The 25444-nt window shown below is 42.7% G+C and overlaps 1 protein-coding gene across 4 annotated transcripts in view; it reads right to left on the bottom strand.

The window, feature by feature from the left end:
• IGSF21 (immunoglobin superfamily member 21) overlaps positions 1 to 25444 on the bottom strand; it is a 497506-nt gene that overhangs the window by 188898 nt on the left and 283164 nt on the right. For all 4 annotated transcript variants that reach the window (XM_075190715.1, XM_075190716.1, XM_075190714.1 and 1 more), the window contains exon 3: positions 1809 to 1930. In XM_075190715.1, the coding sequence (XP_075046816.1) occupies positions 1809 to 1930 (122 nt within the window). The remainder of the gene's footprint in view (positions 1 to 1808; positions 1931 to 25444) is intronic.

Genomic DNA, 25444 nt, shown 5'->3' with positions numbered 1-25444 from the left:
AACGTACAGCCGACGCATGCTAAGGAATTGTACTGATTGACGGGCCCAACATTTAGCTGAAATCAGATGGACAATCGTCTCACTTTCTTGCTGTAACATTCACACATCCATTGCACAAGACAGAAAATCTAAGCCCCAACTTGTTAATCAGGTATGTCGGTGGATTTAAATGGTAACAATCCTTCACACTGCATATAACACTCTCATCTCAAAAGGTGCGCTGTGCTGTTTCCCAAATCCTATTGCACTTTTTGAAACACCAAAGTCAGGTTTCTAGGTAATAATTTGTGAAGGTCCTCGGTGCCTCGCAGGGATTCATCCCAGATGGAACCAATTGAAACTACAGCACAACAATTCAGTGCAGACATCTTTGAGCATCCCCCTTCCCCATAAAAAAAATAATCTCTACCACTACTGAAATACAGCTATGGGTGGAGATATTAGCGCTGCTGGACCAACCAGGGCCCCAATGGGGGTGGGATGTGCCTAACTAGCAGGGCTTGTACGGTTTTACCATAAAGTCTGTTGGCAGCTTTGCAGAATCTTCTACAATGGACAGTTAATTTCACACATTCTTTCAACCACCAGCGTGTAACAGTAGGGGTCCGATTCAGTTGGCCCCAAGGGTCCGTAGTAGCATCACACGTCATGTTTCCGCGTGATCTTCGCTCATTTCTTGCCTGCACCTTATAGGGGTGCGAGGAAAGATGAGCAATGTTCTCATTGTCATAATTGCAGTTTTTGTGAGCATAAAAATATAATGCTTGACGATTCTGCAGACCTTGCAGCTAACTGAATTGCCTCCAAAATGTATGGATAGGGGAAAATAAAGGTAGTCACTGTTTTTAAAACATTATTCACTCTCGGTATTAGACACTTTGTGGCTCTCCAAGACATTTAGGGTCATTAAATATCAAAGCCTTCTCTAGCAGAGATTTGTGTCTCTTCCTCACATTTCACCTTCCTGCCTCAGCCTTTCTGGCTTCTCCAGTGGTTATAACCTTCTGATCATTGAGAGTGATCGACTTCTACTGAAAAACTCATACAAATCATTCACAAAGATCGACAGGAATGAGCCCTGTAAGTTGGGCGCTAGGATGATGCTCAAGTAAGTGCCGGCTGAGAGGACGCGTAACAAGTGTTAGTGACCATTATATGTGGGTCTTTCCACAACACTCACATGGAATGGTCTTATTGTACCTGATATATAGGACCATTCAACTGAACTCCCCCTATCTGACAAATAAATACAACTAACTTCCAAAAATGCAGATTATAGATGTAGCATTATTTTATAAAGTGAGCCCTTGTTCAGTGTCGGTTTGTGTTTTGTCTATAGATAAATAAATATAGATCTCAAACTGTCTGCAGCTGTATCTGTGTGACACAGAAAAAGAAAGGTTGTCATTAAAAAACACAACATATCATGAAACATAATAATAATACACACTAATGGTGGAGACACAGATTGCGATATTGCCAGGAACGTTGGCCAACTGGTCCCATGTGGATGGATGTTTGGCGGAGTCTTGTACAATCTGCCTGTCAATCCGTGTGGTCAACTGGACAGTGATCCGGTCACTGTATGTTAGAGCTAAGCGGTAGGATTGGGCGGGGAGTGGACAAATTAATGGCGTTTTCCTTACCTCACTGTGTCACCTCATCATTTTCGGTGGGGTCCCTATCTGGTTTAAAGGTCTAAGATTCATCTAACTTGTTCTTCCAAGAGTAGTTTAATTGTTGATATTATTATATGTTATGTTCATTACACTACACCCGATGCGGCACAGGGGGCTGTGTGAACTCACCGCACGGTGGACTGATACAGGAGGTCTTCTCTCTTGCGGTAATTCTCCATGTGAGAGTAATTGGTTGAGAACATGGCATCAAAAGTGAAGATCTTCTGTTTGATGGTTCCCCCATCGGTTACCTGAGGAGAGAAGTACAAACATATTACATTTGACACGGCCGCAACACGCTACCTGTAACAGATGACATTTCACGCACAACATACAAAGATATGAATGTCGTTGCAATCCTTGTTCTGTTATCGCCATCTCAGGAAGGCGATAACAGAGGACAATCAATGAAAACGTGATTTATTCTTTCAATAAAATATTTTTTCAATGGTCAATATATTTAAAATATTTAAAAATATATATATTTTTCTTCTATACTAAGTGGAACATAACCTAAATCAGTATTGTCCAGGCAGCTAAGTATCGCTCAGCTGCCTTAACGAGATGTTAATGATAATATGCATTGATAGGTGAGAATCAGCTTTATCGTTAATAAGTAGACTCCTTTATAAATTAACACTAAAAATTCACATTTATAGAGACTGAAAGGATATTCCAATCTTTACTTACGTACCACTAAACATAACACAAATTGATATTCATATTATCAGGTCACACAATCATGTATGAACTCAATGACACAGTGAGTATAGTTCAGGGGGCATTATGGGAGACAAAGTATATTACCTAGGAACACACAGAAATGCAAAGGACAAGGGTATCAAATATGAAGATGATCTATACACATATATACACATATATGCAGACTGTATATATCATAAACTGGCACGGAATTCAGAGCAATGGGAATGTGGTAATGTATATGATCATCTTGGATACCTTGCTAAGGTATGCCTGTGAATATTATAGAGTGATACACATTTACTCAGCAGAAAATGAACAGTATTTCTGGGTATGAACTGGCTTTATAATGTACTGTACTGTAGTGATATGTAGTCTTTATATGATCTAAAAGTTATCTGGTAGAGTTATTGGACGAGAAAGTATGACTGAATAGTTTGTTCTCACATATAAATACATTGTGGTTAAGTTGATGATAAATTTGTGTCGATAGCTTGATTGACACGTAACAGTAGGTGGCGTTGTTGATTTGCTACAAGGTATATGTTACCTAGATGGATAGGCCCTGCCAATAAAAGGAAGTTATGTGAGTTGCCATCATAGGCTTCTCTTTGGGACGTGTTATACGTATCAGCGAAGAATCCTCGCCCATGGGTTGTCTACAAGACGATGGTTCGGAAGTTTGCATAAAAGACCCCTCTTAGAACATCTGAATTGTACAGTCGCGGTTCTGATTATGCGCCGTGACTTAAAGTAGCGGAAAATTTGCATTACTATTAGCATCCTTATTGAAGGAGCTATTGGTTTCAAGGCACACATCTATTTCTATAACTCATACAATAAACTCTGGTACATTCTAAAGGGAAATAGAATATAAAATTGAATCTTTACTCAGAATCCAGCCCAGTGCACCATGTTGCTTAGGGAAGGAGAAGTCCAACGTTCCAGTACAGACTAGTCAGTCGGCAGCCCACCACAGGACAGTGGCACAACATTGCCTACTGAAGCAAATATAACCTTATATTACTGAAACACTTCAGAACTCTCTGCTATCCTCAGCTCGTTATGGAAGGAAAATAACAGAACGTCACTGAATCGAATGCAACTTTTTTTTCCCCCTTTCCTTCCAGCTCAGTGCTCGAGATCCAGGATCCGTAGGTTTTCAGCTCAATCTTGTTTTCATTACTATCTGTGCAGAGAAACGAAGAAGCCCAACACCAGGGAACCACACACATCATCATGTAAGGATAAAGATTTCATTACACCATGATCAGCTGCAGAAAAATATCATTACATCCAGCACTCGACAGAGCCGGGTAACCCGACGCGGCACAGAGCAGCCATATTAAGGCTGAATGATGTGTTATGGTAGAGGTTCCTCGGTGCTGCAGAACATTACGGAGATGATGGACGTGCCATTGAACACTAAACATTTGCATTACTGACTTATGCAACTCATTTGTCGGAGTTATACAATGATCTTGGCTAATACAGTACAGCTAAGTGCAGACCCAGACTTTTTACCCAATTTTACCGTAGCGTTCTCAGCTCCCATTTTCCATAGTGGAAAAGGTCCAAGGCCCAAACTTCCACCACATCCAATACACTGTGGGGTTGATATAGAGATGAGCATTGGGGATGCCCCATTTGTGTATAAGCACAGTTACAACCGTACACTTGTATTACCAAACGTGTATTTTGAATTGCATGCATTTTGCAACCTTCAATCTAGTGTACAGATACACCTGGTGAAAAGATGCGACAATCATTATTAACTTCAAAGCGTTGCACTGGGTTTACGTAGACGCAAAGTTACCCAACGTACGTCAAGATCCATGTCATTCAAAATAAGATGCATCTCAGAGGGGCGCGCGAAACGTCCGTCTCCAAACCCCTAATGTACTGCGCTTGTAGGTTAACGCCCCAGATCCCCTCTCCATGTGTAAGATATGTGCAACTCTAAATACTGACTCAAATAATGCGCAGTGTAACAATTTTGCACAAAGACATAACTCAAATCATACCTGGCATATATAAAATAAAAACTGTATTCTGACAGGAATTAAAATGAACATAAAACTCTTTTCAGGCTGGCGTTTATATATGCTAAATAGAAAATATGATAACATCCTGCCGGCCTTGCCTTTCGCCTGACCGAGGCCCAATACTGTAAGTGGCCATGGAGCACTGCAAGAGAAGGAAAGCAGCTGCTTGGGGGGATGGGAAGGGGGCGCATTTGTTGTTTAAAGCTGCTCCCGACCACAACCGCAGCCGTAAGCTTATATGGCGTTATTGGAACCAACAGGTTCCATCCCTACACATGTTTACATCTTTAAAAAACTCCATTATAAAATGATTTATAACACCAGTGGATAAAGAGCCTAAGGGATTTAAAGGCCCAGAAATGTCATGTTCCGTCTTCATACACATTGCCAGGTTAGCAGCCAGCACCACAGTCTATTACAGATAACACCCATGTGACCTTCAGCCTGAATTCACATATTATTCTTATCTTACTGCATTACAATAAGTATAACGTGAATTAAAGGGGAATGTACATACATTTAGGATCTGGTGCCGAGTTGGATGCAAAATGAGTTCACACAAAAACACGCAATGATGCGGAATGATTGCGTGAATGTTTAATTCATGAGGACACGCTATTATGCATCATTGTTACCATGATGATGATTAGTGTTTTATTGTAGTAATAAATAAATAAATAAATAATAGATTACAGCACTACTGGTTCCAGCAAGCAATAGCATGGCTAAACTGCTAAGGTAAGCTTGTAGAACTTTTAGCAAGGTCTGTGCTGCTGATCATCATGACCCTGGATAAGCCCATCGGAATTCGCAATAAATTCGGCTTCTGACAGGCGAACATGAGGCTCTGTCTTGGTCTGATTTAGACACTTCTCCACCTCTTCTCTTCCCTGTCCTGTTTCCCTAAGTGCAAAGAGGTGCAAGTGTCGCATGCGGGTAAGTCTGTATATGGATGTAGGCAAAAGCATTCTTTGGTCCGCATGTGCAGTACAAATCTGCTAAGAGCAATGCCCAACTCTGCCCCATAGTGGGTAAAGCATTTCTATGTGGTCAGACCCTTATTTATGCCTTCAACATCGCCTTGTTCTGCTGAGCTTTGTACCTCACTATCACTATGCTCTGGGCCTGTGAATGCCATTCACACATATTGTGGATGATTTTCATCCTCTCTACACATTGGTTTGTGCAGCGGATCTCCACCTGCTCTCTGTATTTACGTCTCAGTAGAAGACATTAACTTCTGTGTCTGAAACCTTCTCCCACCCCCTCTACAAAACCAGTTGTATATCCCACCCTAATATACATCATGTTTCTTTACCCTTCTGCACTGTAAGCTCCCTACCCTATCTGCCAGCCAAAGTGTGTATGTGTCTGTCACCATCTGTACATCACAACAATCATAATATAGGAGGAGAGGGGGGGGGGGGGGGGGGGCAACGGTATCCCCAGCTGTCTATATGTAGAACTCAGCCCAACGCTCACAGCCAATGTGTATCCGGTGTCGGCGACTAACTGGCAGACAGAACCGGAGTCTGTAGTCTGCTGTCTGACCTGATGTATACATTACTATGTGCCACTGATACCTTGTACAGATACAATTATTGAAGGTGTTGTAGGACATTGCTTCACTTGGAATCATTTTTCTTTCCAAAATATCTCAATGTGCGGCGCTGAGAGCAAATTGTGGAACATGTGCAGGATCAATAATGCCTTTATCCAGTTACCGAGGTCAGGTTTAATCATGGGAAAGGAGCCATCCAAGGTAGTTAGACGCTGCAACACTAACAGCAGGGCTGCTGCCCAGGGTGCCAGTGTTTAGAGGTCACCTTACAACACTCAAGTCATTAATTTATTGTTTTTAATGCAGTGCGCCCACACTGACCATCGGCCAATGACCTGGAGGGGCAACAGCCGGACATGGAGGAGAAACAGCCAGCAGCTCCTTACCGGTGAGGCTTCCAGCTGGTGTTCCTCCATATGTGAGACAGGATGGGAATGCGACGCTTGGCTATACTGACACAGCTCTGAGCCGCGCTCCAAGTACGTAAAGCACCGTAACAAAACATACAAACTATGGGGTCTATTTATCAAAAGGATATGTGTCGGGGGCCTTTATCAAGGACATCGGCAGTACGTATACCACCGCTGTCTTACTGGGGTGGTGATAGTCGGAGGACAGCAATGGAAAAATGGTTTATTATTAAGATGAAATTCATTATTTTTTTTTATTATTTGTTACATATGTTTAATTTTGAACTGGAAGCCTAAGTCTGGGCCAGCTAACTCAAACATGTGCAGAGAGACCTTTCACTGCCCTGACAAGCTGTAAAACCCCTGTTGCCACTGCCAGCCGATATCGCTGGGCAGGGGAGGGCTGGTATATTTTAGCCCAGGGGGCAAGACTTGCCTTAGCAGCCTATTTTAATGGGAAAAAATGCAGGTGGCCCAGTGACCCAGCCCAAAGTAGCCCAGATGCCCCCCAGCCCAGCCTGCCCCTGGGGAGCTACACGCCACTCAACTGCCTCGTCAACATTTTGCTGATAAATTGTGCGGTCGCAAAATTTTCTGTTGCTGCGATAGATCTTCAAAACCGCAGGGTCAAGCAGTAAACACCATAGCTTTAACCTTCGACCCTACAGCAGACCCCATGCCTGTAACCTTCAGAATAATCTCGACGGTATAAAGATCGACATCTCCGTCCGTTGGTAAGAGTGGACGTGACCAGCAAACCCAACCCTTAGGTCGTAGCCATGGCGGACAGCACCTGATTAGCAGAAAGCATTGTATTCTATTCTAGTGCCGTTATCTCCACAGCAAGAACAAATACAATGACAAGAATAGTCGTAATCAACTTCCAACTCAGGGCCATGGATTAGGGGTAATTGGGGAACACTTAAGGGATTTTCTTACTGCTCTCTAAATGACATTGTCCATTACTCCACAGGTGCCTGTGTAACAGCAGATTGTCTGAGCTTCTTACTGCTCTGCAGCTCCTGTGGTAATAACGGACCTACCTGTAATGAGCAGATGAAAATTACCCATTACCCTATTAAGCAAAAGTGTTGTCCTCTGCGCCCATTAATTTGTTATCATCTTTCTTTATATACATGAGGGATTTCTAATCGGGACATCACACAGCAGCTCATAATCCTGACATAGGAGAAGTAGACTGCTGGGGCCGCGCACAGAATATTGCGGAATAATCAGGAGAGATTTTAAATGCTGATAAGCCCCCCTGTACGGTGCTACTGGGAACAGGGCGCAAATTATTCCTTCTCCACAGATGGAGAATAGCAGAATATTACAGGACTATTATATCATTGTTATTAAAACTGATCGCTCAGACTAATTAACCAATTGCTTCTGACAAAAGACAACTCAGTGATAGCAAATTAAGAAAATGCAATGTTTCATGCGTTTCTTCATACAACACTTCAGCGCTAATTTAATAGATAATATGTAAGTGCAGACAGCTGCCCGATCTTCTCTGTAATCTGCACAATCTGCATTTTTAACATTAGGTTGATACTAATCAGATCATGGAAAACAATTAACTAAAACGTAAGGAGGAGGCAATGAAACCTCCACACACGGTGCTAGAATCTGTCTACCTTTCAAAAGACAATAAATGAAGTACAGACACAAAAATGGCCTTTTAAAATGTACCAGAAAATATTGAAGACAGAGATTTTGTGGCACCAAACAGTCACGTTCATGTGAATGCAGTTTACCAATAATCAGTGACATCTCTGTGCTTCATATCTCTGTGACTTTACTGATTCATAGTGACTGGATAGGCTGAATTCTCAGTGATGTCACTGGCTCCTAGGGACTGGATAGGCTGCACTCTCAGTGATGTCACTGGTTCCTAGTGACTGGATAGGCTGCACTCTCAGTGATGTCACTAGTTCCCAGTGACTGGATCGGCTGCATTCTCAGTGATGTCACTGGTTCCTAGTGACTGGATAGGCTGCATCCTCAGTGATGTCACTGGCTCCTAGGGACTGGATCGGCTGCATTCTCAGTGATGTCACTGGCTCCTAGGGACTGGATCGGCTGCATTCTCAGTGATGTCACTGGTTCCTAGTGACTGGATAGGCTGCACTCTCAGTGATGTCACTGGTTCCCAGTGACTGGATCGGCTGCATTCTCAGTGATGTCACTGGTTCCTAGTGACTGGATAGGCTGCACTCTCTGAGGTCACTGGTTCTTAGTGAACGGATAGGCTGCATTGTCAAGAACATTGCTTCAGTCCTAAAAAAATGGCTGCGTGGATCTCTTAAAGAAAGTTTAAAATATACCGCATATATACATTTCATGCATGTAAAAAAGAATTATAAACGTAACATTGATGCTACCGATTAATACCTTAAAATTCCCAATTAATTCAGCTACTGGCAGCCATTGTTTAGCGTGTCTTATTTGCCACTGTCTTACCTATCATTTACTTATCATAGTACGCCATTCTGTCAGTAACTACAATGTAAATCATAATGGTCGCACTGACAAGTCTTACAGAGACCACTTACATCCTTTCCTTTCTGTTTAGCATTCAGGAAACAGCTGGGGGTAAATATATGATACTCCGGTTTCTTCAACTACCGCGAGTTCGGCGAGATGACAGCTAAAATTTAAAGCGGCGCTGCCTTGTAAAGGGAAACTTGCCTTTACAAGGCAGCGCCGCTTTAAATTTTAGCTGTCATCTCGCCGAACTCGCGGTAGTTGAAGAAACCGGAGTATTATACATTTACCCCCAGCTGTTTCTTATTAATACTTGCTGGACATGCAGGAAGTCAGCTGCGTTACTGGCGTTACTGTCTTATTGCTGTTATGATACGAACAAAAAAAGTAGAACATTGTTGTTTTTATTTTGTGAAACTTTCCATTAAAACTTCTGTAGTGATGGACTCCGCAATTCCCTCTCTCAACTGTAATGTATTTATAAATGAAAACTGCATTAAAACTTGCCCTCCAACAGGGGCTGGCTGGCAGGGGAACATCTGCCCACTGGGACGGTCCTATAGTGGGCTACCTTGGACTGAGTCACTGGGCTGGGTCACTGGGCTACCTGCATTTTATTTCCTTTAAAATGTTCCTAATCGGCTGCTCCCCCCCTATTACAAAATGGGCGTGGCTTCACAGGAGTGTGGGTGTGGCTGGATGCATCTAAGCAGAATGTGGGTATGGTTTGCATGGGGCTTGTTTTGTCCCAATTTTGCTTTGTAGAAAGATAGGAAATATTGTGACAGCCATCATCACTTAGAGGAAAGAAAGGTGTGAAATATATCTGACTACTTTCTGAAAGTAATAATATATATATATTAGTCTAGAATCTAGAAACATTTGGAGTATGAACCATTCATAGCAATGCTGGGACATACGGACGTCATAGAACACAATACTGAGTCATGAAAGCAGACGGGGGCATATTTGTTGACTACATATGGATGGATTAAGTAAGAGCATTAGTTATTTTGGCTACTGAATATAAATTAAATCCGGCATCGGATCTGAAAGGCCTTCCTTTCTGAGAGCACAAGTTATACCAGAACACTGGAGGAGAGAAGTTAGGTGGTACTGAGTAGAGCGAGGTTCGCAATAAAGAAATTAGTTACTCAAGTTGAGTTTGTTATGACAGCATAAATCTCTGAGGCAGCAATAAAATAGTCCTCTATTCACATTACCCAGCGCTGTCCGCTGATTCTGCTGCAATCCCCAGCTCCTTCAATGCAATTTTGCAAACTCTTAGCTCCAAAGGTTTAATAGGTTTTAAGCGTTCTCCAAAGACCTCGTCAAATCGGTGCTGTCTGCCACCACGTAGTAACCAAATGAGACAAGGCAATTTATGACACCAGCTGTCTCTGTCAAAACTGCAGCTCCCAAGTAGGCTTTAGGAGAGCAAATTATCACTCACGGCCGCCTCTGTGCGACATTCAGCTGCGGCGCGGCGTGGAGAGGACTGGAATGGGATGAAGGGGGGGTTTAGCAGGAGGTGTCCCCCCGGCTTCTGAGACGAGAAAAGGTCAAAGAGTGGCTGGAAATCACCACTTGTCAGGAATTAGTTTTACTGCGCTGGTGATAAATAATTAATGTCACCTTCTTGTGCCTTGGGGGTGACTCTTAATACAGACACATCTCTAGGTCCTCTCATCTTGTTATTTCTGCTCTCTATCGCTTTATCCTGCTCCTGTTGTCATCTCACCTCATTCTTACCATTTTTCCTTGAGGTTTTAAAATGTAAAATGTATTCTGTACCGTGTGCCTTATTCTCGCCGGTGAGATTTCTGTCGTAGATGAAATTATTCCTGCTCATAACTCCTTGCAGGAATGAAACCCCCTTTCTTTACTGAGCCACTTGCATCTCTTGCCTGGGGACCATCCTCATGGAGGGTCATTTCAGCCACAATGCCCGATCAGCGGCTATAATTTACATTCCTTTCATGAAGGCAATTCCTGGCTGCCAGAAGAATAATCACCCCTCTCAAGTCATCTCCCTGTTGAACGGAGTTGAAATGTAAGGTTTTCATTGTGACAGCTCGTGTTTATGGCTGTGAGTTGTGTTATAAGGAACTGTGTGCTGACTGCAGAGAGAAGAATAAGAGTCAGGGAGGGCAGGAATTAGAGGACCCCCCCATCAAGGTGTTGCATACTGAATGCCGTCATTCCACTAACTCACCACTAATTCTGTATTCAGTACAAATATTGATTCAAACTCACCAAAAAAAAGATGTTGCAAATATTGACCATTTTTTGTATGAAATTTAAATCAATGAATTATTTATGAAGGCGCAACACAGTTTTATTTTAATGTGAAGACACTTTCCAAAAATTGGTAATGACAATGATAATGACAAATCAGACGGCTGTATTTGTGAACACGTCTTCTTGAAGATAATTGTTAAGACAATTTAAAAGAACATTTTCTATATATTTATATAATTTGATAGGAAAATGACAGTGTAAAAGGTATAACTCGATACCAGAACTATGCTCAGCTGTATTACACATGTTGCTGTTTTGAAGTATGTTACTACAATAGCAGGATAAGCTCTTTATACAAATACACCATTATTCGATCACTATTAAGATACATTTTTGTGAATTTAGACTATCTAATGTGTACTATTCAGTGTACGTGGAGTGACAGGTACTTACTGGTACTGACAAAGGGAAATTACTGTCTAATTTGATTCTTTTCGGATTATGAATATTTAAACATTATCATTGTGTTAAAAAAAAACAGTACAGTATCTAAAAGTAACTTCAATCTAAGGATTTCAGTCCTGCTTTGTGTATATAGAAATATCTGTACTAGATTTGTGTCTGCTCCTTATTGAGGGGGATCAGCTGATGTAAGAAGCCAGAAATAGGAGGGACCGCATAGAGGGGGATAGAGTGCAGTTTACTGGGGATTAAACATAATCTGCCGAACCTACTTTCCCTGGAACTCAGCAACTGTTGCAGAGTATCCCATGCACATAATATAATCCAGCATCTGTGCGCTGCTACAGCTCAGGACCCCCGCTTACTGGGAAACACGTGAGAAAGACCCCCGCCCGGTACATCCCAGAACAAGTGGCCACTGTGCCAGCCGGCATGAACGTAGGGGATCCCCTCTAAATATGGCAACCAGGACTGGTTGGTTTTATTAGAGGGATAAATATCTTGACACAGTGAGGATATAACATGTCATCCAAGTCATATGACTGGTGTGCTAGAGGCAATATTCATATTAGCAGGATACTTGGGAATTCTAAGATGAGGGTAGGGTAAGTTCAGGGACAAGACAGAGTATATATATCAGGCTCCTAACCCAGGGTGATTTGCGGAGAGTAACGGTGCCAACAGAGCAGCCAGCTGGATGCCGAATCCCTGCGTATATCAATATACCTTTCAGCTTCATTGTCACCCACAATGTAGTGTAATTCCACTCTGACAAACACACATCAGTAGATCATTCCTGTGTTCTCCATTCAGTCTCTGGATCCGTGCCCGGCTCTCAGTCCTGTGGTGGTCAGTAGCCTACATGCCTGGCCAGAGAATTTACACCTTGTATATGGTGACACCTTGTATCACTGCGTCGACCAATACCTACTCCGCAGGTGTGGAAGACATATGTCCCTAAATGGATCCAATCACTAAGACAGGATCTCTAATGCAGAACATTTATACAACAATTAGATAACAGTTAATATGCAGGAGGAACATCAACATTTATATGGGTAAAGTGGGTGATATTTATGAAACTAGATGCATGGTGCAAATGAAAACCCATCACTTAACACAAGCTGTATCCTCTGACGTATATTCTCTTTAGAGCGCTGGGCAACTGGTGGCGCTACATAAATAAATGGTGATGATGATTGATGTATATCGCCGGAAAAATGACAAACACCCGTTTTCGACAGTCCCATTACTTTCTGCCCTTTGATAAATAGACCCCTGTAAAAGGACAGCACAATCAATGATAGGAAGAGAAGCCCCAAAGTACTCAGCATTATCTGTCTCACCATGACTCTCCCCATCACTGATACAGATAAGATTTACACTCGGACCGTCTAAGGGGTCTATTTAATAATGATCGGCTTTCTGCCCCATTGTCATCGGTCATCGCAACGATGAGAGATGACTTTTCGTCTAATAAACAAGTCATCTCGGGACTGATAGGAGGCTTTTCTGGTGATGACTTTTTTTTTCTTTTTAACAAAGACTCCGGGTGCTGACCTTGAGTTGTTACTGCGTGAGTGCAATTCCCATTTACGGTGACCAGCGCAGGGGAGAGCTGGAACGCTGCCAGAAGGATCCGAAGACCCCTCTACTGCAATGTTCTCCGCATAGGATTGAATGGTTACCGCCAGCCATCGGGATCAAGCTTAGAAAAGCTAAGCCTTTCAGAGCTTGATAAAACTGCCCAGACCGCAGTCCCCATTGAGTATTATGGGAGACTGCGGTTTAATGCGGCACTTTGTATCTCCGATATCTCCTGCGTTAGGCTTTTCTTAAATTAACATTTTACTTAAAAATGCCTAAAACATGTGGAAAAATCCATTTGTGCAAGGTTTATAAATAGGCCCCTTATATCCTACTGCTTAGACCAGTCATTCATCTAAGTATTTTACATATCGATCATCCATCACAGAGGTCGTATGTACCATACACTGACCTCCAATGCGTATGGTACAAACCAGTGCCTGGCTGTGACTAATATTGCAGTATTATTATCTATTTCTGCTACTTCGTCTTGGTTATTTATGCTTTGCAGCTCTTCAATCATACATTACTCCAGCAGTCAGTGGGTTAATAATATCTTGCTAGTTTAACGCTCATTGATTTTGTATTGTCCACTGACATTTATTGTACATTGATTGGATAGGCAGAACTACAGACGGCAGCAGAGAAGAGAGGACTGATCTATAGAAACACAACGGTCATAATGTGCAATTAGGACCCGAGTACTAAAAATTCCAAAAAAAGATGCACAGAAAAACAAAAAAAAAAAACCAAACTATTCAATAATTGTCACCTATTAATACTATAGTCATTAATGAAAAAAGTGTGGTTTTTATTTTTTTTTTTTCTCTTCATAAAATACATGTATCAGGATGTTACTAATGTCTATTGTACATAAAATACATTGTTACAGTTTCTCCTGATTGCAGACACATGTTCTAGCTGTATACACAGCCGTCATCACTAGTAATCAGCACTTACACCTGACCTGCTTGGTGCAAGTGATACGACAGAGAGATCCCCGGAATCGTAGAATGTAACAAGGATCGTTTGCGCTTGAAGATAAATTGGATGTGGTCACAGTCACTGGCTTATGGTCAGGTTCTGGGCATTCGTAGAGCGATTTTATACAACACACGGCACATAATCGGCACTTACGTTCCTTAATGATTCAGGCCCGGCCGTAATCTTTATTATAGGCGCAAAAACAGAGGTGGATTACAGTTTCCTCTGTTCTGTGACTGTTACGGCTAAAGTTCTTATCATAAACCTATAGAACCAGATGGAGAGGTCTTCACCTATAGCAGCCGCCTTTCTCGTAGAGCTCGCTATGCTCACAGGTACTCAGATGCCCCCAGGTCTTATACTCAGGGTAGTACAGGTGTATGAATGTACCATAGCACAGAGTAGCGGGGTGTATAGTCAGCGTGGTGAGGAAACAGGATGAGGTCTAGGTCCAAAGCAGGTAATGAGGTCAGAGTCAGGCATGATGTCAGGGCTGGCAGCAAACAAGGAAAATCCAGAAACTAAGCAAAGGTCAGGGCAACAGGCAAGAATCAAGTCCAATAAACAAAGCCAAGGGTCATAGACGGAAAATCCAAATGGCAACAGGTTCAAAGGCACAGGAGCTGGCTAGCACACAGCAACTGAGAACTATAACCGGCAGGGAGGCTAAGCCCTCCCTGCCTTATATACAGAGACTGGCCAAAGGTAGCAGAGGATCCCAGCAGGGAGAAATCAGCCTCAGGGACTGATTAATTAATAGATTAATAATATGCACACACGCGCGGCTGCCCCTAATGCCGGGACACACGCTAGCTACTACAGCATCCCGACTGTTGCCTAGGCCAGTGGTTCCCAAACTTTTGTAGTTTGCGGCACCCTTAGAGTCTCCAAATTTTTTCAAGGCACCCCTCCAAAATAATTATTGAGCAGTACTGGTTTAGAAGTAGTTGGGTCAAAAAATTTTAATAAGTATTTAGGTCAGGACAGAAATACTTATTTAGTTGTATGCAAAAATGCCCCCTCTGCATCCAGACACCCTGCCCCCTCTGCATCCAGACACACTGCCCTCTCTCACACTGCCCCCTCTGCCCTCTGTCACGCTGTCCCCCTCCTCTGCTCTGTCACGCTGTCCCCTCCTCTGCCCTCTTACACTGTGTCCCCCTCCACTGTCCCTCTCACGCTGTCCGACTCCTCTGCCATCTCACGCTGTGTCCCCCTCCACTGCCCTCTCTCACGCTGTGCCCCCTCCACTACCCCTCTCACGCTGTGTCCCCTCCACTGCCCCTCTCACGCTGTGTTCCCCTCTACTGCCCCTCTCACGCTGTGTTCCCCTCTACTGCCCCTCTCACGCTGTGTTCCCCTCTACTGCCCCTCTCACGCTGTGTTCCCCTCTACTGCCCCTCTCACGCTGTGTCCCCCTCCACTGCCCTTCTCACACTGTGTCCCCCTCCACTGCCCCGCTGTGCCCCTCCTCTGCCATCTGTCACCCTCCTCTGCCCCTCTGTCCCCATACTCTGCCATCTGTCACCCTCCTCTGCCCCGCTGTCGCGATCCTCTGCTCTGTGTCCCCCTCCTCTGCCCCGCTGTCCCCATCCTCTGCTCTGTCCCCCTCCTCTGCCCCGCTGTCCCAATCCTCTGCTCTCTGTTCCCCTCTTCTGCCATCTGTCACCCTCCTCTGCCCCGCTGTCACCATCCTCTGCTCTCTGTCCCCATCCTCTGCTCTCTGTCCCCCTCCTCTGCCATCTGTCCCCCTCCTCTGCCCCGCTGTCGCGATCCCTCTCACTCTGCCCCGCGCCAGGTGCCAGCCATGAAAAAAAAAAAGAACACAGAAACTTACCAATCCGTCGGGCGCCGGGACCCAGCAGTTTCCGCTCTCCCGCAGCTTATTACTGACGTCGATATTCAGTGACAGCTGCGGGAGAGAGGAGGCTGCTGGGTCCCGGCACCCGACGGATTGGTAAGTTTCTGTGTTCTTTTTTTTTTTTATGGCTGGCCCGCGGCACCCCAGTGACAGCGCCGCGGCACCCCTGGGAGCCGCGGCGCACAGTTTGGGAACCGCCGGGGCGAAAGCAGGAAGTGATGTCCCGGTCACGCAGGTGAGCAGAGAGTCGCGGCGGCTGGACACCACCACGGCTAGTAACACTGGCTATTGTGCTTAGTAGAATATTGGATTAGACTCGGTCGGATGGTGAAAAACAGAGGACGAGTATAGAAACCTTTTTCACCAAACGCCTGTTCATATGGTGCCTTTGTTGAGGACAGCTCTGCAAAGTGGAATAAAATCTCTATTCCTCTGTCCCCTTTCACACCCATATAAACAATATGGATCCCCCCCTTCCCCTCTGCATTCCCAGCCCCAAGCGTTGGGGTCTTGGACCCAAGATGGAATTTAGCATGTGGGACTGCTGGTGGCACTGATACATGCTGTCTCCATTCTTTACAAGCTACTTGTGGAGGATTTGTTCCAGTGAACACCCCGCTGCATTGAGGCTTAGATCAGAGACTTGCCTAGGTCTCCAGTGGGGGAGATGCAATTTACATTTCTGTCAAGATGGTACAGAACACCTATCATACTTCATACATTGTCACCCAATGTTTCAGCCTCTCGCTGGAGACGAAACTCTGCTATTGGCACCTTCATACATAGATGTTGTGTGCACCAAACTATCTTTATATTGAGAAACTGTTATCAATCTCTCAAAATAAATAACAGGTGTAGATGTACCAGCCGATCCTGGGTTTTGGCTGCTCTCTCTTCTATAATTATAAAAATATCTCTTTTGAAGCATTTAAATAACACTGCTAAGGCACTTATCCCTGTATACTGGAAACCTAGCCCACCATTCAGGGGTGGGTCAGTCACAGTGATTTCCATTTGTCTGTGGACGATATCACCATGGCGGCAATGAATAGACACCAGGAATTGTACACCATATGGTTCCAATGGTTAGAGTTCAAAATTCCGTCAACTTACAAATCTATCTTGTTACAATAAACACATACCCTGCACAGTAGAAATCTTACAGTAATTGGGTTCTACCTAAAGGATAAGCAATTCACAGCCCCTCCGGTCTGACATGTGAGAAATCATATACTCTGTACGCATTGATCGGTTATTTAGTTACTTTAAAATAATGGATGAAATGACAAAAAAAACCCTCAAATATCTAGATATTGAAAAAAATGATCGGTAAATTTGTTCTGTTTTTTTTTTTTTTGGCCTGGTTGGTTTGTTATTATAATGTTAGCAGTTATTTTAAGTTGTGATCATTTAAAAGTTCTGAGCCTTCCAATGTGAATTCATAGTAAATACGAATGCAGTAAACATGTCAGTTCTCCTAACAGAATCTTCAGCCTATACATGTGTCTGCGCTTACAGAAAGTGCTGATTAGACCGAGCGTATTTCCACCTCTATTTAAATCGTAACGTATCTTAAGAAACTTTGAGATTTAAATACTTCACAAACTAGGCAAAAGTTGCGTTCTCTTTTTGAATGCAGAAATTACACCCAGTTTGTATTCCAGCCTTGAATGTGCAAAACACCAGTCCGGGGCCGCCACTCACACACACACGGCAGTTGTGCTACGCTTGGTATATAACGCTATTGATGACTCCGGCCACTGCGCTACGAGAAATATCAGAATACGCCTTTATGCTGCTTTATTTCATGGGTCCATTTGTGGTACGACATATGCTCAAGGCGTGTCAGCAGACATTTTACACGTGTGCAAGGCCTGGAAGATGTGCAGTTGTGTAACACATAATATAACTATCTATGAAATCCTAACTAATCTGTCTGTGGTTTGAAGTGAAACATGCAAAGGTGCAATTATTCATCCCATAACATGACAGAGATAATTAAGCCATGGGTTCCTTCCAAATTATCCAGAACCTAGAAAGAAGCCAGAGCGCGCATGGGAAATCATTACATGAACATCCAGACGATGACACAAATAGAAATTCAATACCGCAGGATCAGACCATATGGCCGGACTAAGTGGGTCAAGAGCCTCTTATCGTCTCTTCTGCATGTATGGGCGAGGCCCAGAAAATACCCAGAGATGTTTTCCTGCCTCCTAACAAATAATAAATCATTGTGCACGCTCGCCAGCAGTGTCTGTGTCCGTCCTGCAATGCATAATATTGCTGTTACTCCCAGAAATAAACAGTCTGGGGAAGGCTGCGTGCTTCCCCCGCTCTCCTGTATGCTCGCTGCCTGACCTGCACCTTAAGCAATGCCTTCAAATTACTGCTGCGGACAAATAAATATTACCGCAGCCAAGGTGGGAGCTTTTGTAGCGAGAAATGATGTGTAATTTTCAGGAATGTTAGCAGTGCATCAAATCACGGGGCTGTGGCAGGCAGGGAAAGAGATGATGGATAGATAGCGGAGACCGCTGCAGCCACTGGCTGCAATCTCCTCTGCCCGACAGGAGAGAAATCAGCAGCACAGATGTATTCCTGCCAGGGAGCCACAATATGAAGCCCCTGATATTGGCAGCGAGAGAGGCGGCCCCCTCCACTTCTCCTCTTTTCATCTCTCTCTGTGTATAAAGATTGGGAGGAGGGGGGGTCTGTTTTATCATTAATATGAAACAATATATTTCAGCTTTGTACTCCAATGTGCAGAGAATTTACATTTATCCCTGCAGTAATAAAGGAGTTCGGGAGCAGAGGGTTAAGCAGCTGGCAAAATATTGCAATATTCCTCGGATACACAGGAAACGGGAACATGAATAAACAGTGGGGAAATAAGAGAGATAAAATGAGAAGGAGCCTCAAATATAAATATAATAAAGAGACAATATCAGAATATATTTCAGGACTCTCGCTCACAGAGAATATTAACAAAGAGCTGGTTCCTCTATTAACCCAGGAGAGTAATTCTAATGCACGGACTAGGAAACAGGTCTCTTATCGGCGGGTCAGAAGTTAAGTAATGACCAATACAAATCTCCCCGCCAGGTACGTTACACCAAGAATAATGGTAAGAACGGTAAGAGAGATTAGCATTTATAATCATGCATTAGTGCTCGCTCTGTTTTCTCATTGTTAAAGCACTACATAAATAACGTACTAAACACTTTCACAAATATGTATAATTTATAATTATATAATATAAATACAAAATATAAATTACATATAATGTAAAGTGTGTGACATGATAGACATAATAATCAGACAGTAACTGAAATAGCCAAGCGTTACATCAGTGGTACGCAGAAGAACATCTCTGGATACGCAGCACGTTGCACCTTGAAGTGGATGGGCTACAGCAGCAGAAGATCGCACCGGGGTCCTCTCCTGTCCGCTAAGAACAGGAAACTAATGCTACAGTGGGCACCAGATCACAAATTGTGGACAGATGAAGATTGTACAAGTGTTGCCTGGTCTGAGGTCTCGCTTTCTGCTGCAACATGTAGATGGTAGGGTCAGTATCTGGTGTAAATCCATGGATCCATCCTGCCTTGCGACACCGGTGCAGGCTGGAGGTGGTGTAATGGTGTGGGGAATGTTTTCTTGGCACACATTAGGCCGCTTAACACTAATTAAGCATCATTTACATGATGCAGCCTACCCATTGCTGACCATAAGTACCCTCTGTGGCCACAGTCTAGTCATCTCCTAATGGCTACTTCCAGCAGGATAACATATACTTGCCTACTCTCCCGGAATTCCCTGGAGGCTCCCGAATTTCGGTGAGTCCTCCTGGATTCCCAGAAGAGTAGGCAAACCTCTCGGATTCGCTGAAATTCACAGCATTGAATGGCCGGGGTGGGGATTAATCGCGCCATTATGCCCCGCTCCCGCTATTCAATGCCGTGAATTTGACATTTTATAGTGAGGGCGGGGCTATGCCCCCTCCTAGCCCCTGTCACTTGACTTGTCCCCCAGGATCTCCCGGGTGAGAAGTTTTGAAAGTCGGCATGATTGGGATAACGCGTCATGTCAGAAAGCACACATCATCTCAAGCTGGTTCCACGCACATAACAATGACTTCAGGTTACTTCAAAGGCCTCTACGGTCACCAGATCTCAAGCCAATAGAGCACCTTGTTGCATTCATGCCAAAAATCCAGGCTGTCCTGGGGGCAAAAGGAGGGGGGGGGGGTACTAGAAAGGTGTACCTAAAAAGTGCTATTAGCTAAATAGTCATGAGATAATAGATGGATATGAGATAGAAAGGAGACAGACAAATAGATGAGACTGACATATAGATATGAGATAGAAAGATAGATATGAGATAGATAGATATGAGATGGATAGATAGATATGAGATAGATAGATAGATATGAGATAGATAGATAGATATGAGATAGATAGATAGATATGAGATAGGAGATAGAGAGATATGAGATAAATGGATAGATAGAAATAAGAGATAGATATGAGATAGCTAGAAATGAGAGAGAGATATGAGAGAGATAGATAGAGATAGATATGAGATAGATAGATAGATAGATAGATAGATAGATATGAGATAGATATGAGATCGATATGAGATCGATATATATCACATAGATAGATATGAGATAGATAGATAGATAGATAGATATGAGATAGATATGAGATAGATATATATCACATAGATAGATAAATAAATAAATAGATACAGATAGATATGAGATAGATAGATACAGATAGATAGATACAGATAGATAGATAGATAGATAGATAGATAGATATGAGATAGATAGATACAGATAGATAGATAGATAGATAGATAGATAGATAGATATGAGATAGATAGATACAGATAGATAGATAGATACAGATAGATAGATAGATATGAGATAGATATGAGATAGATAGATAATGAGATAGATATATATCACATAGATAGATAGATAAATAAATAGATAGATAGATATGAGATAGATAGATACAGATAGATAGATAGATACAGATAGATACAGATAGATAGATAGATAGATAGATAGATATAGATAGATAGATAGATATGAGATAGATAGATATGAGATAGATAGATATGAGATAGATAGATACAGATAGATAGATATGTATGAGATAGATAGATAGATATGAGATAAATAGATACAGATAGATAGATAGATAAATAGATAGATGAGATATATAGATACAGATAGATAGATAGATATGAGATAGATAGATAGATATGAGATAGATAGATATGAGATAGATAGATAGATATGAGATAGATAGATACAGATAGATAGATACATCACACATAAAGAAAACCTAGTTATTCAGCACAAGGTTGCTGTTGATTATTAAGGCAGACTTTCATTAAATTCATTAATCTATCCAGGGAAATCAGGATAAGCGGAGCCACACACTGACATTTCACCAGTTTCTTGTCTATTGGTAACTAATCAGCCATATTGTGCTCTCCATGTTTCGCAGAATATGTAATGTACTTACACAATATGAAGACTATCTCCTAGGACAGGATAGGGCATTTTGTATGGTGTGGGCCATGTAGTCTCATCTCATTAATAGCAGGATGTTATCAGAGATACGTAGGGTAGAAGCTTCTGAAGCCAGGAAAGCACATTTGTCCCAATTCCCCAACTTAAACATTTGCAAGGTATGGAGGAATGATAAGAAAATGTTAAATTATGGCATTATGTTTTCTTTTGGAAAAACAGACATTTATTGAAATAGTTAAGTAGTAACTATTAGTAAGATATTAGTAAGTAACTAATAGTAAGACATTCGTATACTATATGTACTGTATGTGACTTGTATGAAGTGAGTTTTAAAAGACAGTGAGCTCTCCCCCCTTCTTCTACCAACAATAGACATATTTTATATTTGTTGAATCAATGTGATAACGCTACAAAACAGAATATCCATATTTTCATGCTTCATCAAACGCACATCTATAAGGAGCGTTGTATGATGTGCTGAGCAGAACTCTGAATAGAAAAAAAGTGAGTTATCGGTTTCTAGCAAATCTGTCGTCAATCACGGGCTCTTTTCCCTCCCTCTCCTGCCCGAGGACGGACATATTTATGGGCTCGTTCACACCTATGCGCTAGGAAAACAGGAAAGAAAACGCTGCTATAGATCCATTTTAATGGCGCGTTTTCCGCGCATCGCTCTATCACCATCTATAGCACATGTTAAAGCGTGAGAAACAGACATGCTGAGTTCTAACATTTTAGAACACAACGGTGACAATGAGCCCATAAGAAACCATTCATCCTATTTTTAATGCACTTTTCAGAGGATCGCAGCATTGACAGCGGATAGGTGTGAATGAGCCCTCAGGGTATTTCCCTTGTACTAGATTTAGTAGAGTTCTGCAGCTGAAAGTCTCTAATATATAAAATCATCTCTTAATTCCCCTCACGTCCTTTGCAGCGAGAGCTGGGAAAATGAGCTTCAGAAGAACAGCCACCCCAAGCGACGTGCAAACCTCTAAATATTCAGCCCAGCACAGACACAGTTAACAAGCATTTATTACAAATAATTTTTTCATGTTTTGTTTTCCTGACAGCAGAGAAATCAGGCCGATATTACATTAGTGACCTCTCTCTATTGAACAGGTTAAATTACATTCTGATACTGTAATGCACATGTAAAGAAAAAATATTCTTGCAAATTAAGAGTAATGTGAGTAATCTGCGCAGTGGGGCTCTCGTAGCAAGACAGGCGACGATGAATAACCGGGTTACTGCAAAGAACAACAAGCCGTAATTACATCTGTACAGATAATATATACACACATATATGTACTGAAAGGAGGCTGTGATTGCGTAGAATTATTAGCGAGTAAAATAGATGTGAGGTCTGTACGAGGCTGCCACCTGCACCCCATGACAGATTTCTCTCCAATCTCATATTTATACACGCCCCCTGAGAATTCAGATCCACTTGTAACCCCACTCCAGTGGCCTGTCATCATCATTTATATAGCGCCACTGATTCTGCAGCGCTGTAGTGAGAAACTCACTCACATCAGTCCCTGTCCCATTGGAGCTTACAGTCTAAATCCTCTAACATACACACACAGACAGAGAGAGAGACTAGGGTCAGTTTGATAGAAGCCAATTAACCTACTGGTATGGTTCTGGAGTGTGGGAGGAAACCGAAGCACCCGGAGGAAACCCACGTAAACACGGGGAGAACATACAAACTCCACACAGATAAGGCCATGGTCGGGAATTGAACTCATGACCCCAGTGTTGTGAGGCAGAAGTGCTAACCACTAAGCCACTGTGCTGTTATGTACTTTCCCGCTCTCATCCTCCAGTTTATGATGATTTTCCTGCTAGATTGTAAGCTCTTCAGGTGAGGAAATCCCACTGCAACTTTCCAAGATGTATCTTTCCGCATAGTGAGGTCACCGTCTACGCTGGAGGTCTCACCATCCTTGCCGTATGTCTGTCAGGAGCATTGTACAGAGAGGTCAACGCCAAGAATAATTTGATATATGCAGTACAGGCCACACAGCAGTGGGGAGACAACACCCCGGATTTGTGTATGAATGTCTCTAGTGGCTAGCGGCTAAGATCTCAGTAGGGGCTGGTGGATTTAGGGAACACAGTCATGGTCTATGCAACGAGAATACCAACAGATACGGACACTTAATGTGGAGGACAGAGTGGAAATGTGCCGCTCTTTTCCTCCATATATTTGCTCCAATACATTAACCCCATAGTAAGTACAGATTTACACATCACCATTAATCTTTGTAGTACGTTAAAACAATACATTTAACGAATGAATGATACACCACGTGCCCATAGACTCAATCCCAGCATGTACTCCAGAAAAACCCTCAGATTTCCTCATATGCCCCTCAAACTCTCCATGTCATCTCAAAACACCCCTCGGACCCCCCCCCATAATGCCCACTCTCCCTTAACACCCCCCTATTCCCTTTAGAACCCTGTTTACCCCAAAACTCTTCTCAGACCCCCACGTGCCCTAAGAGAACCCTCAGCCTCCCCACTCACTCATTTAGTATGAACTTGGTGGGGTACAAAACAGAGAAAAGTGGAATAAGGCAAGAAGTAGCTGCGGCTGCAAGTATAGGCTTGTAGGGCCACATGTGGCCCTTGGCCTTATGTTGCCAATCACTGATGCATGCTGATGAAGAACAAATATGGATAGTTACATCCACAATACAGAATCAGAGAAGTAGAACCATGCAGATATCTATCAACCCAATCTATGAAGAGATGGAGAATTGCACACAGCATACAGAACAAGTAAAAAAACAGGGATATTGTTTCTGTAATCTGGGACAATAACTGGACCTGTATCCTGGAACACAGTGACACAGAGATAGCGCCACAAAATCAGAAACAAAGAAGGAATTTGGATTTAATTAGGACCGGACCAGTCTGGGCATAAAATACCGCGAGCTGCGCTCCAGAAATGTATAATTCATTCACACTGATGTTTGCCAAAGGTGAACGCGGTGTGTGAGGACGAATAAGCAAATAAACACAGACAACCTCAACCTTATTTACTTCGGGGCTTTATTTATTTATTCTGTTCGGGCGTTTTAACAGCAAATATCAAAGCGTCGCCACATCCCGTCACTCAACAGCAAAATCAGTTTAAATATCGCAGGACGTGAAATTTTAAAAACACTGCTTACTAAAATGTTCCTTCTCCAATAATGCCCTTGTGTAGTTACATTGCTGAAAGTTTCAGCATATAAAAAGCTGTATAAATATGCCAGTTACACCTCCGTCTTCTCTGCAAGCTGCAGACTCGCCGCCGAGATCACAAAGTTAATTGAAGATCGGTTTGGAGAATCTGTACATCTCTGATGTTTTGATCATTTAAATGCAGACCCCCCCCCCCCCCCCCTGACTGTTTTTAAATATTTATGAATTTATCACCTAAGTAGGCTGAGCCAAGATTTGGCTGAGTACAGAAGATAATTATGAGGTGATGAGGTACGAGCTATTTTCTAATCTTTACAATTAACTTGGGTCTGCTTTTCCTTATATTTTATTAACAATCCCTGAATTCTAATGAATTCTCTTGTGCTGCACAGACGGGTTCATGTAAATATAGATATTTCCGTATTAGCGGGATACCAGGTTTAGTCCAGCAGCATCTCTCTGAAGGTTGTTATGTCTGAAGAATGCTCAGGGGTTCAACCCCCCCATCCATCAACAATCTCACTGCTTTCTGTAAGAGGTGGGTACTTACTATTCATACACACAACAACAGATAATAAGACAAAACATACTGAAGGTTTCTCAGTACTTCTCACTTCTATCTGTACATATGTCACAAGTACACCTTGATAAAAATAAATATTTGCAGACAAGG

Source organism: Mixophyes fleayi, chromosome 11, assembly GCF_038048845.1.
Source record: "Mixophyes fleayi isolate aMixFle1 chromosome 11, aMixFle1.hap1, whole genome shotgun sequence".
In the NCBI taxonomy this organism is placed as follows: Eukaryota; Metazoa; Chordata; class Amphibia; order Anura; family Limnodynastidae; genus Mixophyes; species Mixophyes fleayi.
The sequence above is the reverse complement of the archived record's forward strand: the minus strand, read 5'-3'. Positions and strand labels throughout refer to the sequence as shown.